Source organism: Periophthalmus magnuspinnatus, chromosome 21, assembly GCF_009829125.3.
Source record: "Periophthalmus magnuspinnatus isolate fPerMag1 chromosome 21, fPerMag1.2.pri, whole genome shotgun sequence".
Lineage (NCBI taxonomy): Eukaryota > Metazoa > Chordata > Actinopteri > Gobiiformes > Gobiidae > Periophthalmus > Periophthalmus magnuspinnatus.
This window is the reverse complement of record NC_047146.1, coordinates 17,904,873-17,922,805: the sequence shown is the minus strand read 5'-3', so window position 1 is coordinate 17,922,805 and position 17,933 is coordinate 17,904,873. Positions and strand designations below refer to the sequence as shown.

Here is a 17,933-nt window from a genome sequence, read left to right as displayed (position 1 = left end):
AAAGTATTAATGAAGTGTGTATTCTGCTTCACACTCAGAAAGAACTTGGTGTTTTCAGTAACTTTATTACATTAATAAGTCAGTTTAGCAAAATTTTGCATTTTGAATAGGATTAAACCAGAAGAACCCCATAGTCTTGGTGAAAGCAGCTGCCCAAAATAGCGTGCATGAACTGAGAACTGCTTTCCTAAGCCTAATTATAACAGTAGAGCTACAAAAACATGTTTACCTGTACAGTAAATGCTTAATAGGCATACTGAACACAACTTCCACTTAGCATTTTTTCTGCTTAGCATTTAGCTTTAAATTGGCTGTAGATGTAAACATCATTATTAGTGTAATGCTAAGTATTAAACATGAATTAAATTAATCCATTTGGTCTAATTAAGTTGATTAAAATGTAATCCAGCCCACATGCCTCCACTCTCACTGTGTGTTTTCCTTGTATCCTGTCAATATACAGGGTGTCTCTTTACTATTTTTAAATTTAATTACAAAGGCAAGTGATAAGGTATATTCATTAGATTTGCTCTATTATACTCAGTGGTTTATAAAGGTTTTTTAATCACACTGGGGTCTGCATGTCCGTGAGTTCCTCAATCAAACATTTCCACACCGTTGGATTAGAAGAGATGGAGCAATTCTGTAGCCACCATGTTCACCAGATCTCACACCTCTGGATTTCTTTCTATGGGGCTATGTGAAAGATTGTATCGAACAAAGATACTGAGCTAAAGTAAAAGATAGCAGACACGATTGTAACCATTGATGAGGCTCTGCTACAGCGAACATGGCAAGACATCGAGTACCATCTTGATGTGCTTTGGGTGACTAATGGAGCCCATATAGAGGTGTATTAAAAGAGGTAAAAAAAAACAAAAAAAACTTTGGAAACCTCTGAGTACAATAGAATAAGTCTGATTAAGATATTTTATTGATTGCCTTTGTAATACATATTTAAATTGCAAAGTATATAAAGAGACTATGGACACCCTGTATATACATATTATTGGCATTATGTAACTATCTTTGACAAATTAAAGGGTCATACGCATGTTTAAGTGCTCCTAATTAATGAGGCTGCCCCTTCTGAACGTACAAAACAGTTTTAGGGTGCGTTCACACTTGCATAAACAGCACATTAAACAGTTTACCTCAAAATTTAAACTATCAAAAAAAAAATAAAAAAATAATAATAATAATAATACCTTACATTCTTATTCCATTAGACAAGCTTGATAGTGACACATAAACAAAGTGCGTGAAGAGTACAACAACATGCACTGGTTTAAGCTGTTAACATTAAGCTGATATTAGTCACGCTGCTAAATTACCAATACAAAATGCAGCACTCTCCACAGCTGACAGCAGAGGGCACCACACACAGCTTTCAGCACCAAAAATTGAATAATTAAAACCTGACCACTGAAACTTTGTTGCTCTGTACTAAATGCCCTCTCGCGAAAAAATTAAGCAGGAACAGGGCTTCATGGTGCTACTTTGGTAAACATATATTTAAAGTGTTTATAAATGTGTCGCTGTATGTATTTTCCCTAAACACATTGAATGCATCATGAAAAAATTCAAATAAATGTAGTTTTAAACTGTAACATACATAGATCATTATTCTACATTTTGTTTATTGGAAGACACAGTATTATAAGCCCCACCTTTTCATAATGACATTTCACTGTGGCACCTTTTTATTGTCGAAAAATAAAAGTGAATGCAACATGTTTCACCCAGAGTCGGATTTTTTTAATAAGAACAACGTAATACAAAAGTTGGTACAAACAGGGGGTAGGTAAAAACTTGAATGAAGCACTCAAGCCTCCAAAGCAGGACAGGAGTACTCAAATGTGCATGAATCAATCAAAATACACCTAAAAATGACAGTTAAAAACACAGTTATAACCTTAAAAGCTCATAAAAGTCGGTTTTACATAATGTCTCCTTTCAAAATTCATTTTTTTAACATAACAATGGATAGTTTATTGTTACAATGAATACAATATTTGAGAAAATGCGTTTAACAGCGTTTAACACGGTATCTGCATGTTAATAATGAGAATACACATTGTGGGAAATGAACAGTGCCCTTCTGTGCTCCTCTGCTTTAGTCCTGTCCCTTTAATAATCCTGTTCTGCCCTTGTCTCCTCGACCTCAATTAAACCAATCATTACATGTAAATAAACAAGTCTGTCTGAGGAGGAGTGGCAGCTGGGCTATGTACAGCTTGTGTCAGAATAATACGTTTTACTTAAGGTAGATGGATTATTCTCTTTGATTCAAGGCTGACCTATTCTGTTATAGTTGTTTCCTTCTCATTTACCCTCTCAAAGTTGCATTTAGCAGGATTAATCATTTACCCTTTCAAAGTTGTATTTAGCAGGATTAATGCATGTTTGAGTAATCTCTATTCTCCTGTATTCATGAACCAACACTGTACAGACCCACTGCTCTGTACTTACGTTGTTTTCCGATTTAATTTTCTTAATCAGTGATATGCACAAGATTCAGTGGAGTCACACACACACACACACACACACACACCCACACACACAGAAATCCGCTACTTGTATCTGCTTCTTGTAGCCTTTAAGTTGCCAGTCCCTTGCATACAGAGAACAAATACATATTTTTCTCAGTATATGGATACACTGTTCAGAAGAGGCTGCACTAACACTGAATAATGAGTCATTTTAGTTTTAAACCAACTTGTTGTAGACATTGAAACCAGCAACCCAAATGAGAGATTCACATGAGACTCATTCTGCTTTCTGACTGGACAATCGTCTTGAGAACCAAAACACCACATTATAACATAAATAACCTGGCTGTCATGCCCAGTGTTTTTATAATTAAGACATATCTAGGGACACAATAAGGTCATGTTTATGAAATTATAATCTTACATACAGTTCCTTTTATGCCCCATGTGTTTGGTGTGGGCTCAATCACACGTTAGCAGTCAGAGGGGATAAAGTGTGTGCATGTGTGTGTTTGTGTGTGTGTTCGTGAGTGCGCTTGCGTCTGTGTGCCTGTGTGCTGAAGTCCACTCTAATGATTTCTCCCAGGACATGGACAGCACTGTGGATCGATGCACAGCCTGATGCAGTCTGAAGCTACACTCAGCTGTCCATTTACTTTGTCATTTTTACACTCCACACAATGGACTCAATCACCCACAATGCACCTGCGGAATCCACAGGGAAATCAACACAGACATGTTCTTTTGTTTACCAAATCTGCAGCAATATTGCAAGAATACAATTTTTTCTGACAGAAATGTATTTTTTTCTTAGATGTTAAAATAAAAAGTAAAAGTAGTAGTAAAAAAGTTTCTGTAATCAGGTCTTCCAAATTTAGCATTCATGCAATATTGTGTTGATCTTAATTAGTTTTTTTGATTTTGATAAATTTGACTGGTGAGCAAATGTTACAATTTGATCATTTGATTTGTGGTAATTGTGAAGTCAAAATTAGACTGCTGCTTTCTGCTTTTATTTTAATTTTAATAATTCTCAAAAACACGTTTCAAACTCAATCTCAGATACATGTTTCTGTCATGATTTCTGTCATGATTATGAAAAAGCAAAATACAAAAACAAACAAACAAACAAAAAAATTGGTTATTGGTATTTGCAGTATGCAGTAGGGGGCACTGTGTGCATTAGACCTGTGTTTGCCTTAATGTTGTTACAATACTAGAATTCAATACAAAGAAATAGAATGTGATTTTCAACATTAAATGGTAGTACTTTCTTTTATATTACTATGTGGCCTTATATCTGTGTAATCCCTCAGTGTCCAGGTAGGTTCCATAGTGGTCCATGGGTGTACACTAGTCTATGTGGTTTTATACTTGGTCCATTTCTGTCCTATGAATGGGACTTTTTTAGTATCAATTCCAGCTCAAATGAGTATCTAGTTTCTGTAACAGCTTTAGTATTAGTATCTGATTTGCAGTACTTTTGACAACCCTAGTTTGTGTTCTGTTGCAGTAGACTTGTATTTGCAATAGGAGGCACTCTTTCACCCGTCATGTTGCAGCAGACCTGTGTTTGCAGCAGGGGGCGCTGTCTCTCACCTGTCATGTTGCAGTAGACCTGGGTAGGCCCCAGGGGTCCGCTGCCGTCGGGGTCGATGGAGTAGAATCCTGACGAGCTGCCCATCAGTTTGTAGGCCTCACAGGAAGGTTCGTAGATGGCTGGAACCAGACCAAGACTTATTTATATACATCTACATTATATACATCAAAATTAACTTTAGCACAGTTATGTTCAAGTTAGCCTGGGTTAAAACACTGGGTAACTGACATTAAAGACTTGCTGCGTGAAACTTCAGCCAAAAAATAGCCTTGAATACAGACATTTATTTCATTACTGGTGTATTTACTGCTCCCTTGCTTTGATAGGGCTTGTCTCTTCACAGACCTGACTTGTACCCTGGCATAAAACTGACCTAGCTTCACAGAGAATATTTCAAATTTGGTTTTAACTTTCTGTCTCCCTGGAGTCATGCAGGTGACATGCCCCCACCAGGACTCTTATGGGGTGCTACTTTTTAGAGGTTCAATCTTCTGAAACTACCTCAGCTGGAGGATTTGACCGATGGCACATGTTTTGGGTTGATGTGGGAAACTGGAACGATCCGAGGAAACCCATCCATGTACAGGGAGAGACATGCAAAGGCGAGAAAGCGAGTCACTCCGCCGCCATACTGCCTATTCAATTCAAATGAATCCCCCAAAGCTTGTTAGAATATAGGCCTACTGTCCTTTCCTTCTGCTACCTGCCCTGCACAATACTGCGTTTCTTCCAGTGCACTGTAAATGAGTTCTTTGACACTCAGGTCATGTACAAAGCTGTATTTTGTGTCCATGTCTTGTTGGAGTTGTGGTGCTGGATGAAACTGAAAAGCTGAACTCAGTATGAGGATAACTGTGTGTGGAGGGACTAAAGTCACACAGTGCCAAGGATCATGAAGAAGGTTGGGTTTGTTTACAGAAATAACTTTGAGACTGCTGATATTAAAAAAAAGTAGTCCCTGTCTCTCAAAGCCTTGTGTACCTTTGTGCTGCAGCCCGCACTCCTATGTCTATGGTAGTCTTATATTTTGATTACACTGTCTCAAAATAATACATACTTGAGTCACTGATTCGTAAGATGTGTTATCTTATGATCTGGGTTCATGTCTAAGCTACACAAGATGTTGGTAAGCTAGCTGGGGAAAACTTATAAAATTGTGGCTAGCGTTGTACCACCAACTTCTCTCGCAAACTACAACTACAAAATCCAGGGTGAATTGAGTTTTGTTACAAGATATTACCACATGCAGGGTGCAATTTGTCCAAACAACAGAATGCCAAACTAACTCCAGTATTATTATTTTTATTGTTTTAATTAAATAGGGTCTGAGAACCACCACAATCATAACTTCAGCACCTCTTGAGCTCCTTTTTTGCACATAGATTAATATTAACAGCCAACAATAAATCCTGGGCCACTGGATCTATTCGCTAACAAGCTAGCTAAGCTCTGCACAGTCAAAGCAACAACAGAGAAATTACACTCAGTTTCTGTTTTGCCGTATAAAGCTAATTTGAGCCAAAGAAAACAGCTCCATAGACAAAAATTAGGCAAGAAAAAGCAAAAAGGCTTGTCTGTTATGCTGCCCACACTCAGTTTTTTGAATAAATGATGTCAATGCATAACCTCTAGGGCAGGGCTTTGTTAAAATGTTCTCAAACGTCATCGCTGTTTTCAACATACATGAGGAAATATGCCAGTTCTTGTGGATTTTATGGATATAAATCATTATTTGTTGAATCTTTTGTGACGGGTGTACACAGCGTGAGTGACACGTGTGTTTGGGGTTTATCGATTTGGCGGAACCTTCATGGTAATGACACACTAACATATAAACTTTCATATTGTCATGTGGGCCACAAAATACTGTCTCACGGGCCACAATTAGCCCCCGGGCCACGAGTTTGAAACTCCTGCTGTAGGGCTAAAGAAGGTCCTTGTGATCGTATCTCTAGGTATTTGACCCAAACTGCACTCACAAGACGACACCTGCAGGAGGAGTTTATGCAAAAACTACTATTAATGCAAAATGTACTAAGAAACAATGTATTTATATAGAAACAGATTTAACCTGTTTAATCTGGCTTTTTACATATACATACCAAAAATTTGAAAATCACTCACACGCTTCTGCTTTCTGGGCCACAATCCTAATAACCTTTACATCGGAGTTGTTGTTGTTCTGTCTTTGCACCGTGGAGGACACATGAGCAGCATACCAAGCACATGTGAGCTCTGACACACAGGCAGACGGGAGGAGAGAGGAGAGTACTCTGCTCCCAGCTCATTCTCTCACTGCTTATGAACTGTCCCTGACTCACTCCACACCAATCTCAATAACACATGCTGAGAATGTAAAACAATGTAGAGGTGCAGTACTTACAGTTGTGACAGGTGGCGCCAGAGTACCCTGTCCCTGAGCAGTCACAGGAGAAGGAGCTCCACGTCTGTACACAGCGGCCCCCGTGCTCACACAGGTTGGGAAGGCATCTGAAACAGCAAGGATAGAAATTGACTAAATCATTTTTGCCCTCAGCCTAAATACAAAATGTTGTAGTTTTTATAGAAATCATAACTGAATAAACATGTTTATGTGATGCAGACCTAACATTAAAGGTCCTATATTACGCAAAATTAACAAAACTGAAGTGCCTTTCCCGTACACTGTATATATAAATGGACATAGCTAACCCGCTAGCTGCCACATTCCAAATAGGAAGTGATCATGGGCACGTTTCCAGCTCCATCGACTCTGGCTCCAATTCACTTTATATTGAAAAACTGTCGCCACTGTCTCTGTAACTGCTGCTGTCAGGCTCATGATTTTGGTCTGAAAATGTTCGTATTAACTCGCTCTACATGATCCTGGTATTTTTATTTCGCTATTGCATCCGTAAATCAATATATGAATATTAATAACAGACAAATCAGGCGCCTTTTTTCCCCAAGGTCACGCCCGCTAGCATTAGCAACAGTTTGACTGTCAGCATTTAGCAGCGGTGCGTGCAGGAATGGGCGTTACCTTCAATAACCTCGGTCTAGATTAGCTCTTTGGTTGCTATGATACGCGCGGTTGGAATAACAAATATGAAACTCGGCTCCAAATTCACCTTTATAGCCACTAACCTCGATGTGCTTCATTTGACTGGAGTCTAAATTTATGTGTGCCGTCACGCTCACTTAGTCCACTTCTTTATACAGTGTATGGTCATGCCCCAATTTGAATCACTTACCGAATTTGTGTCAATCATTCCAGTCTGTAGCTTGATTATATTTTCATTATTATACTCCCAGAAAATGGTAGAAATTTCAGTTAGTCCAGCACCCATTCATTTTTAATATAGTTTCCAAATAAAGTTTAATTTGGCTTATTTTTAGATACCGACGTGTGAAAGATTGTAGCTGCCGTAATGACCAAATACATGTAATATTACACTTGAGCCATTGGCCGTAATGTTTCCCTATACTGTCACTATATGTTTGCACAGGTGAATTCACAGTTCAAACGTGTATTTTCACAAATGTTGTACACCGTTTAAAGATTAGAAAATGATAACACTTTAGATGTAATTTGTCCATGTATGTGTTGCCGTATTAAGTTTCCAAAGGATCGATTTTGATGCCCCCCCCCCTAGCGCTATCACAACACGGTCACGCCTTCATTCGCTCATTCCACTAATGGTATGGTATGGTGTGCTTTTATTGTGACATGGACAGTGCACGGCATTACCTTGACCTTCAAAAACAGTAAAGATGTTATAGACTAAATACTAGTTTCCACCTGTCGTCCCTGGACAGGCTGATGTTGAGTAAGAATAACGGTTTGGTGTAGGAGCATGAAAGACCTGTAAACATCAAGTACACAACAAATCTCGCCCCTCAAATGCGCCATATCTAAAAACATTCAGTTCACACACACATCCATACCAAACTATTCACACATGCACATAATCACTCAGTTTCAGATATATAAATAATCCATTTCGTTGTCACATGTGCAAATGTTTGAAAACTTGTGCATGTTATAATCTCATTTGACTTTAACTATCCCACTGACAGACGATTTCACGAATGAAACTACTGCACATCGCACCAGGTTTGTGAAGTTGTGGTATATTATTTCGTATCATTCTTTTGTGCATTTCGTAAGGAGTTTCGAGTAGTAATAAGGGTGACTCAAACACGCACGGATGACATATGAAACCTCTTCCTGTTTTTGATGAGAGGACAGCTTATTATAACACGGTAGAAAGCCCACTGTTTAAAGAACAAAGAAAAATGTATGAAAGAAACTTCAAATTTAAAATATGCTTGCCAAACTAACCCAAAGCAGGGATTTGGGCATTCACAGACGTCTGAAGCAGAGCCTATAAGAAGCCTGTGTGTTTGGCGGGTGCTCTTGGATTTCCTATCACTCAAACTGCGCTTTTAGCTGTTTGTCGATCGGCGGGTGTGGAACGCAGCTCTTTGATCACACTGTCACGGCAGAGCTTTTATTTATTTCATTTAGTTCATATTTTGAGATCCGTCGCCAAAAGAAGAGTGGGTCTGAAAAGGTTACTCCGCCATGTTGAGCAGTTTTTGAATAAACTATCTAATGTTTAAGCTTTGATTTCTCGTCTGTGTAGAGCTGAAATTACTTTGATGGAACATGTTTTTTTTGTAGTTGACATGAAAAGCCTGCTGTCACAAACATGTATTTATCCGAGCTGGGTGACGGGGTTGATCATTTGAAGAAAACATAAAGAGCATTTCGAAAACATGCTTCAAAAGATTGAGTTCACATTTTAAAGTTTGATGATGTCATAATTTCAGATGGAAGGAGTAGTTTATGTAACTCTATGGGAGATGTAAGAGAGTTTTTTTTAAGAAATATACAAACGTACGATCCACAAAAGTTGAACCTTATCATTATTTGTCAGAGTAATCCCTGAGTCGTCCAGGTGTGAGCCGTAGTGAAAGAAAAAAATCAATTCTGTCAACTGGTCGTGAAAATGTGAAAAACCGAACAACGATTTGCAGTGGTCCAAAGTTAATCTTCACTTATCTTATGCATTCTGAACATCCTAATTATTCACCACGATGAGTTTATAAGTGCAGAACAAACTGCGCAGTTTTTTTTCAAATGTTTTTATTAAGAAGTCACCAATAGAAAGACAAATTACATTGAAATATAGTTTAGTTATCCCATTATTATTTTTTTTTTTCCTGAACGCACAAGCATAGTGTGGTAGAATTCTACAAAATACGAGCGCATAAATATAGAAATATCCCCCACCCTGTACAAGTGCAAAAACAAATAAATAAATAAAAAATAAAAATAATAAAAATTAAAATTAAATGAACATCCCCATCCCATCTCAGCCCAACATATAGAGCCAAACCGCGCAGTTTTGCCGTTGCGTTAATGCTAACAACAACTAGCATACTAACATGCACTTCCCGGTTATCCAACGATACAGTACACAGCAGACTTATTTTGACCTCAAGAGCTGCAGTATATCTGTACTGCAAAACAAATGTTGCTTTATTACATGGAAAAATAACTCTTTAAAGGACCTTTATTACACAAAATTGACTGTTGTGAGCTTTAAATCATGTTATGATGTTGTTACCTCCTCAAAAACAGACCTGGAGTTGTGTTTTCTTTCATTCACACATGTTTGAGTAACACTTTATTATTAGACCGTTAACATCTCCAAAGCTCAAAATGCTCCGTTCCACCTTGTGAGGTCATGAAGCAGTAGTTTTCAAGTTAACAGCTAGTTTTTTACCTTTAGTTCAATAGAGATTGGCAATTCGAGGGCTGAAATGATCTAAATGATTCTAGTGAAGGTGTATGGAGTTTACAATCACAGTGGAGCACTTCCTGTATTACCACATGATGACATCACAAGGTGGAACAAGAAGAACTCAGCCTAAATACGCAGGGTTTGTGTGTTAAACATGTGTGAATGAAACAAAACACAACTCCAGGTCTGTTTTTGATGAGGAAACAGCATTAAAACATATCAGAGAATGGAATACTGCCATATGGGCCGTTTTAATTACAATTTAGCGATATGTGTGTTTGTCTTCAGCTCCAGGGTCTTATATTCACTGAAAAAAAAACAAGAGGGAAAAAAAAACACGACAGACCGTTCTCTACCTCCACTATCAAACCTCATTAGCGACATGTGAACCCGCCGCTTTAGCTCTCTTTGTGCTGATGAATGATCGCTTCCTCTTCCTGCTCGTCTTTCGCATAATTATCGTCCACCGGAGCGCTCGTCTATAATTTCATACACCTCTACGCGACGCACATTAATTGCTGTAGCGTTTGCGGTCTGGATGGAGTTTCACAGCGGCGGTTATAATGAACGGGAAAGGTCTCGGGGTAGGTGAGGTGAAGAGGGGGGTGAGACGGAGGAAGAAAGGGAAGAGGGAGGGATGGAGGGGAGAGTGAGGGAGAGCTTTGTCTTCCTAAAGTGTTAATGGGGCTGAACTAAACGCGACAGGTGAGAAGGAGGGAAGGAGAGAAAAAGAAGAGAGAGGGAAAGGAGTAGGTGAGGTGAAGAGGGTGTAGAGAGAGAGGAGAAAAGGAGGAATAGAGGAAAGAGGGAGGAGTGGAGGGGGAGAGGATGAGAGGGAGAGAGGATGAGAGGGAGAGCTTTGTCTTCCTAAAGTGTTAATGGGGCTGAACTAATTGCGACAGGTGAGAGAGAGGGAAAGAGGAGAAAGAGGGAGTGTGAGAGGAGAGAGGGAGGGAGAGAGTAGAGGGGGAGGGAGAGTGTAAAGACAAAGGGAGAGATGCGAGAAGAGAGGAAGGGAGCGAGAAGAGGGGGCAGAGAGAGGTGAGAAGGAGGGAGAGACGAGAGAGGGAAGGCGAGTAGGAAGATGAAGGGTGAGGGGAGAGAAGAGAGGGAGGGAAAGAAGAGAGAAAGAGGAGGGAGAGGGAGAGTGGAAAGGCAAAGGGAGAGGGGAGAGAAGACACCGAGTGAGAGAAGAGAGAAAGAGGGAGAGAGAAGGGAGGGAGAGTGGAAAGACAAAGGAAGAGGGGAGAGAAAAGAGGGAGTGATAGAAAAGAGAGAAAGAGAGAGGGAGAGCGGAAACACAAAGGGTGAGGGGAGAGACAAGAGGGAGGGAGAGAAGAGAGAAAGAAGGAGAGTGGAAAGACAAAAGAAGAGGGGAGAGAAAAGAGGGAGTGAGAGAAGAGAGAAAGAAGGAAAGAGGAGAGCGAGAGAGGGAGAGTGGAAAGACAAAGGATGAGGGGAGAGAAAAGAGGGAGTGAGAGAAGAGCGAAAGAGGGAGCGAGAAGGGAGGGAGAATGGAAAGACAAAGGGAGAGGAGAGAGACGAGAAAACAGAAAGAGGGAAAGAGGAAAGGAGGTAGAGAGTGAGGAGAGAGGCGAGGAGGGACAGCTTTGTCTTCCTAAAGTATTAATGGGGCTGAACTAAGTGCGACAGAGCTGACGTGAACACAGGGACAGAGGAGAGATGAGAGGGGGCCGAGTGGTCAGTTAGAAATGATTTAATCAGGTTTTCAACTCTTAAAGGGCCTCTACACTGGATTTTTCCAAAGTACTAGAGCAAAAATTGTCTTGCCTCAGTACAGATATATATGGCATATGCAAGTGTTTTACTGTCAGATAATTACTGTACTTAAGTTCACTGTTTCACGCTTTTAGATGTCATCTGTGCATGTTTGAGTAATCCGATCTCTCCTGGGCCGTATTTGAACCCTCTTTATGGTCAGCAGTGTGATCCTATCCCTCACGATCACACATGACAGTTCTCCAAAAATATGATACAAAACAAAATACACAACAACTTGACAAACCTGAGGTGATGTGCAGTAGTTTCATTGGTAGGATACAGCTGATTGTGTTCTGATAGTGCTCTGAAGGGGGAGTGACTTAGCACAGAGAGCAAAGATAACATGGTGATCTAAATATCTTATGTGTTAACAATTAATACCCCACATATAAAACTAATATTGCTGCTTTATTGATCAACTACATGCATTAACTCCATTACTTGCTTCATTCCATAACTACCAAGGCAATAGTTCCTTATCTTGTATCTGTCTTTCCCTGTTGTGTTGCGCTAAGGTTTGCACGCACTTTAACAATAAAACAACTGCACTGTGGTGACATGCGCTCAGCCTGCGGGTAAACCACAGGAGTCGCCGTGGTAACTGTCCACGTGCTGTGTTCGAGTGCTCACAGAAAAGTCGGCCGGCGCCTGGCTTGTTACGCCAAACCTCTCCCCGTCAGTCTACTCCGCGTGGGCCTGCCATGCTTTAATTGGACCAGCCTGTCACCACAACTGGGTGACATGGCAACGGCTCCTCACCTCAACTCCAGAAGAAAGAAAATAAAATAGACAATAAAAATAAAATATGAAAGGCTCCACTCAACAAATTAGCAATGCAAAAGGTGCTAGCTAGCATAGTTCCATCGTTGCAGTCTGGAGGGAGTGAAAATAGCTTGTTCAAATAGGTTTACAGAGGGGGTATTACACTTTTATGGGGTATTATATGCTAACACATAACATATTTATATCACCATGTTACCTTTTATTGCAAGATTACTCAAACACGCATGGATAATAAAATATAAACATATAAAAAACATGGTAGAAATCTCCAAAAAATCTATTTTGCATAATGCCCCTCTTTAAATATTCTTCCCATAGATGACTATTTTGTTATAGACACACTAGACATTCTGTATGCTTTTATATTTAACGGTGCATTATGTAACTTTCCTAGTGAAGAGTCCCCCACCTGCTGGACTCCATGGAGATGTTATTACTTTTCCTGCCTCAGAACATTTCACAGTGTGACATTAACTTAACTATTACCATGAAAACAAGCAGGTGACACCACCAGGCTAAGTTACAGTTCAGATCTGTGGAGATGCAAATTTTTGTTTACATTAAGATTGTGGGGTTTTCAAGGAATTTTTGTTGGATCGAAAACACTTGTAACTGAATAAATGCAAAATTGATTTTATGTCTAATGTGAAACTGTGGAACATTCTAGGTAAAGCAATACTGTCTCCACGGAGACAAGAAGGTGACGAACTCTTCAGCTGGAAAAGTTACATAGTGCTCCTTCAAAGTGGAAAAGTTATGGTGCATTTTGGGGATTTTTAAAGGTTGATTGTTCCACACTATGGTATTACAGGAAACCCAATGTCCACGGAGACGAGCACCGGGTCAAGTTACAGGTCAGATCTGTTGAGAGGTGACCCCTCCTTACAGTAAAAATGCTTTTCAAGGTCATTTTAAAAAAAACATAATTCATAAAGATAAATCAAATCTCCTTTACCCATTGTTTTCACATGTCGGCCTGTTTGAGCTAAATTTGCTGTCGACTGTATAAGCAGCTGTTGGGGTCAAAATAAGTCTGCTGTGTGAAGTCTGTATCTAATTAAAGCATATTATTGTCTGAAAATCAGAAAGTACATGTTACCATGCTAGTTGTTGTTAGCTTTACCATCACAGCACAGTGCTTATATATAAACTCATAATGCATAAAGTACATGAGGAATAAGTTTGAACCACTGCAAACTGTTTAAAATAAACTAGTTCAGTTTTTCCCATTTAAACACAGCACCTTTAAACTTCATACAGTGGAACACTCCATGCAAAGCAATGGCATCTCCATAGAGACGAGTAAGTGTAAAATTCTGCCCCAGAAAGGTTACATAGTGCAACTTTAAAATAGTTTTGATCACCTTTGTATTTGTATGTAACATGACTCAAAGGTCCTGCATTGTACTTTAGTCAAGTTTATAAAACTACATTTGGAAACTCCAGTGAAGGTCTTTCAGGTTATATAATAGTAAATATTTGAATTATGTATGGAAAGCACTTTGATTTATCTGGGGTCTTGAGTTTGTTTATTCAAAACCACCAGGGGGCGCAAAGACTCTGTTGATGCCCTGAGCGAGATACTTATCATGTTAAAAATTTAGTTTGTTTACTGTGTGGTGAAGCATTCTGAATTGACAAATGATCTGCCTGAATATGGTCAACATGAGACTAACAAATTATTACAGATTAGTGAAGTCAAAACACAACCAAATAGGATTACCCAAAAACGTGTGAGTTAAAAAACAAGCTGCTGCAGGAATTTCAAGGTGGATATAACTTAACTATGAAAGTCAACTTAAGTAACCAAACATTAAAGTGCACATGACCGGTTTTCATGTTTTTGTTATGACTTGGTTTGCTGGGATAACACATGTGATAAATATTTATCATATGTTAAGAGGCAGTTTGTGGAGAAAAAAAAATACAGACCATCGTGGTGAGGTCGAAAACAGAATCTATGTCATCAACACCGCAAATTTACACACAAGGAAGGCATTTTTCTGGCACTTTAAACCTAAATAAAAATAAATAAAGGTGCTGTCATTGATTTTTATTCATCTAATCACAAATGGACATATGTAGCTAACCTGCGAGCCGCCACGTTCCAAATAGGAAGTGATCATGGGCACGCTTCTGGCTCCATCGACTTGAAACTGTTACCCGTCTCTGTAACTGCTGCTGTCTCATCATTTTGGTCTTTTGGTCTGTTCATATTGACCCACTCTACATGATCCTGGTATTTTTTTTTCACTATTATGTCCGTAAATGAAGATATGAACATTAATAACAGACAAATCAGGCACCCCAAGGTTGCTCCCGCTAGTATTAGCAACAGGTTTGATTGACAGCATTGCTAAGTACCCACTCCGTGCTAAACAAGTGGTGTGGGCAGGAACAACCTCGCTCCGAATACTCTTTGATTGCTATGATACTCGAGGTCGGAACTCGGCTTCATTTGACTGGAGCCGAATGTTAGGGGTGACGTCATAGTCACTTAGTCCACTTCTTTATACAGTCTATGCTTATGTCATAGCTGCTTATGTACAACCAAGAAGTAAAATCATAAACTTCACCAAAATGTTAAAAACTTGACAAAACTAGGCAAGATTTGTGTTCACATCTTAAACATAATCATGTCTTCGTGACCTGACTAGTCTAAACTGCCAAATGCACTTTAAGCTGAAGCAGTTACCTGTCTCTAATGGAGCAGGTGTCGAACAATAGCTCGTTGTAGTTTCCCAGAAGGCCTTGTTGAACATGCTGGAGGCTGATTGGTTGACCATTGATGGAGATTAGGCGCATACAGCCCTGGAACGAGATGGTGGGGTTCCTGCAGCCGGACACGGGACATCCTGTACAGAGGCAGGGAAGTATTTAGCATTGTTGAGGATATAAAATGACTCTTGGTTGATTCGTAACATGGCTGTACCTAATTTTTTCCATGTATTCGAGCAAAATTTGTCTTAACCCAGTACGGATATATTATATAAGCAGCTCTTGAGGTCAAAATGAGAAGTTCATCTGTTGTCTGCATCTAAATGTAAAGGGTTTTATAATCTGAGAACCAGGAAATGCACTGTTGAAATGCTAGTTGTTAGAATTACAGCATAATGGCAAAACACTGCACTGGTCTCTGAAAGTTGAGAAAGGATAGCTTTCTCGAAATGTGTTTGGACCGCTGCAAATAGTATTAAGTGGAACTAAACTCTAAGGGCCTCAGTTATCGTTCCGGGTCCTAAAACTGCGAGTATAAACTGAACGATAGCTTGTGCAATTCGTGGACGTGTTGCGTGTGCAATTTACCGATGGGAAGAGCGTGTATTATTTCTGCTGCAAAACTGATATGTAAATGAGGGTATTCAGCGAGTGCTAAAGTTTGCGTGCGTCTGCGCCTATGGGATATTGAATTGTTGAAGTGTTGTGCAAATTAACTTTTGCCCATCTACCTCTGAGCATTTTCACACACGCTTTAGACTTGGGATGACGGACGGCGGTAATGTACGCACTTAAACGCGTACTTGTTGTAATGGAGCAGTGCAGAGACAGGACGCACTGATGCACGTAAAGTCCGGTTTGATGGACAGCTGCTGTGGCACACTCTGGTTCAGTAGAAGAAGAAGAAGAAGAAGACTTGTGGGAGTCAGGGCCAAAGTGTCGCAGGTAAAGAGTTTAAAGTTTATTACAGCTGCTTTGAAAACAACATGTTATTATCTTATCTGTCCTTGTGGGCCATTTTAAAGCATTTAAAATCACTATAAAATGCCCTATTGGTGCACGTATTGCAGCAGCTGTTCTGTGTGAAATGTTTATACCTGTCTCTTCAGCGTACTAAAGTATCACACAGTTTTTGCTTTCACAGTTGTAACAAATCTGGCAGCACTCGCTAAACGACATCATTTGCTTTCCCTCCGCTTTTTGCGCATGTTGGTGAAAATGTCCAGTCTTGCATAGTCATTCACTCATAGGAGCAAAACTGCGCTGCGTCCTCTTTGGTGTCTTTGCTTCTTTTTCAATGTGGTTAGCGGTTTAGCACAAGAGCAACGCTTGATAAATGTAGCTCTTTACCTCAACTCAACTGTGTATATGTTGTTGTGTTTTAATAGCATTATCTACTGTTACTAGTTTTAGTGCGAACTGAGTAAATTTGCAGCTTTGTGTTACAAAAACTCTGTGCTGCCTCCAATGTCCAACTCCAATGTCAAGTACGATGTGACATCACACATGACTACTCTGATTACAGCCAGGAGTTTCTGATTACAAACACCTGGCTGCAGAGGCGGAATTTAAAATGTGTAAAGTGTAAAGTTCTATATTTTGTACAATGACCTATCTACAGCTAAATCAGACTAAAATAAATGCATTTTCATAAAAACTATAAATATCTGTCAAGTTAACAAACTAACCCTAGTCTTAAACCTACCACACACTGCAGGATTTTTCTTTCTGAAACAATTTTGAAAAATCAGATAAATGCTTTTAATGCACAGAAAGCTGGCGGTAAATTACACAGGAAATAGAGTCGTGTTTCCTGTAGCAGCAGCTTCACCCTGATCCTCGCTCAATGGGTTTATGTTAACAGACAGGTAAGAAACCACACTCGCTCTTTTTCCTTTTTAGAGAATGCATCAAACCGGGTGAGTAGCATTGCTTAGTGGAATGGCTGTCTTTATTTGCTGCTAATTTAAAAATCTCATGCAAAGTGGGAGAGAAGCAAATCGGGTCCTAAATCGGGCAGATTATCCTGTAGTGTGTGGCGAGCTTAATTTGCAATATTTATTTTTATTTTTGGGGGGATGTAGATATTATGTGAACCAGTATAACAATATCCATAATTTAATTTTTAAATATGTTGTGTAGTTGTATGTTTTATGGCTTCTTGCGTGAGGCTTTAAAACCCACAGTCCAGTAGATATGAGCGCTGACCTCCTAAGTAGAAGCTGCCACGGGTGTGTAGCTGCTCCCACTGGTCGATGGTGGAGGGGGGCTCTGAGTCCAGGCTCAGGCTGATCTGCAGGTTTCTACTGTCCAGGCTCACTGAGTGCCACAGGCCGTCGTTCACCTTGTGCCCTGTAACCAAAGACAAGGACAGACACAGTAAGACAAACAACAGGTATAAGACTTGTACAGATTCTTCAGAATTTGACAGACTGAGCTGAGAATAGGTGAACATAAAGTTCTTGTCATGTCAGTGAGTGCATATGACAGGTATTTATGCAGTTATCTTTAATGAAGTTTACTTCCTGATTAGATGTGCATCAGATGTCACATATATAGAGTTAATTCCATAACTACAATCTAGCAACCATATAGTTACCAAGGGACAAAACGTGTACAATTTACAAGAGCTAGGGTTAAACTATAATAAATAGATTACAACACCTTAATTTTGTTAATTCAATCTTTAAACTGGCAGAAAAAATGTCTTTCCCTGGAATTTTTTGTGTTGACGACAGAGAGGTAGAGGTAGAGGTCTGTTTTAGA

General features: G+C 39.6%; 1 protein-coding gene across 1 annotated transcript in view; it reads right to left on the bottom strand.

Moving 5' to 3' along the window:
* Positions 1-17,933, bottom strand: part of LOC117389738 (contactin-associated protein-like 5) — an 88,985-nt gene that overhangs the window by 25,584 nt on the left and 45,468 nt on the right. The window contains exons 6-9 of the mRNA XM_033987459.2: positions 17,376-17,519; positions 15,145-15,304; positions 6,476-6,582; positions 4,092-4,211 (exon numbers count right to left, since the gene is read on the bottom strand). Of these exons, the coding sequence (XP_033843350.2) occupies positions 4,092-4,211; positions 6,476-6,582; positions 15,145-15,304; positions 17,376-17,519 (531 nt within the window). The remainder of the gene's footprint in view (positions 1-4,091; positions 4,212-6,475; positions 6,583-15,144; positions 15,305-17,375; positions 17,520-17,933) is intronic.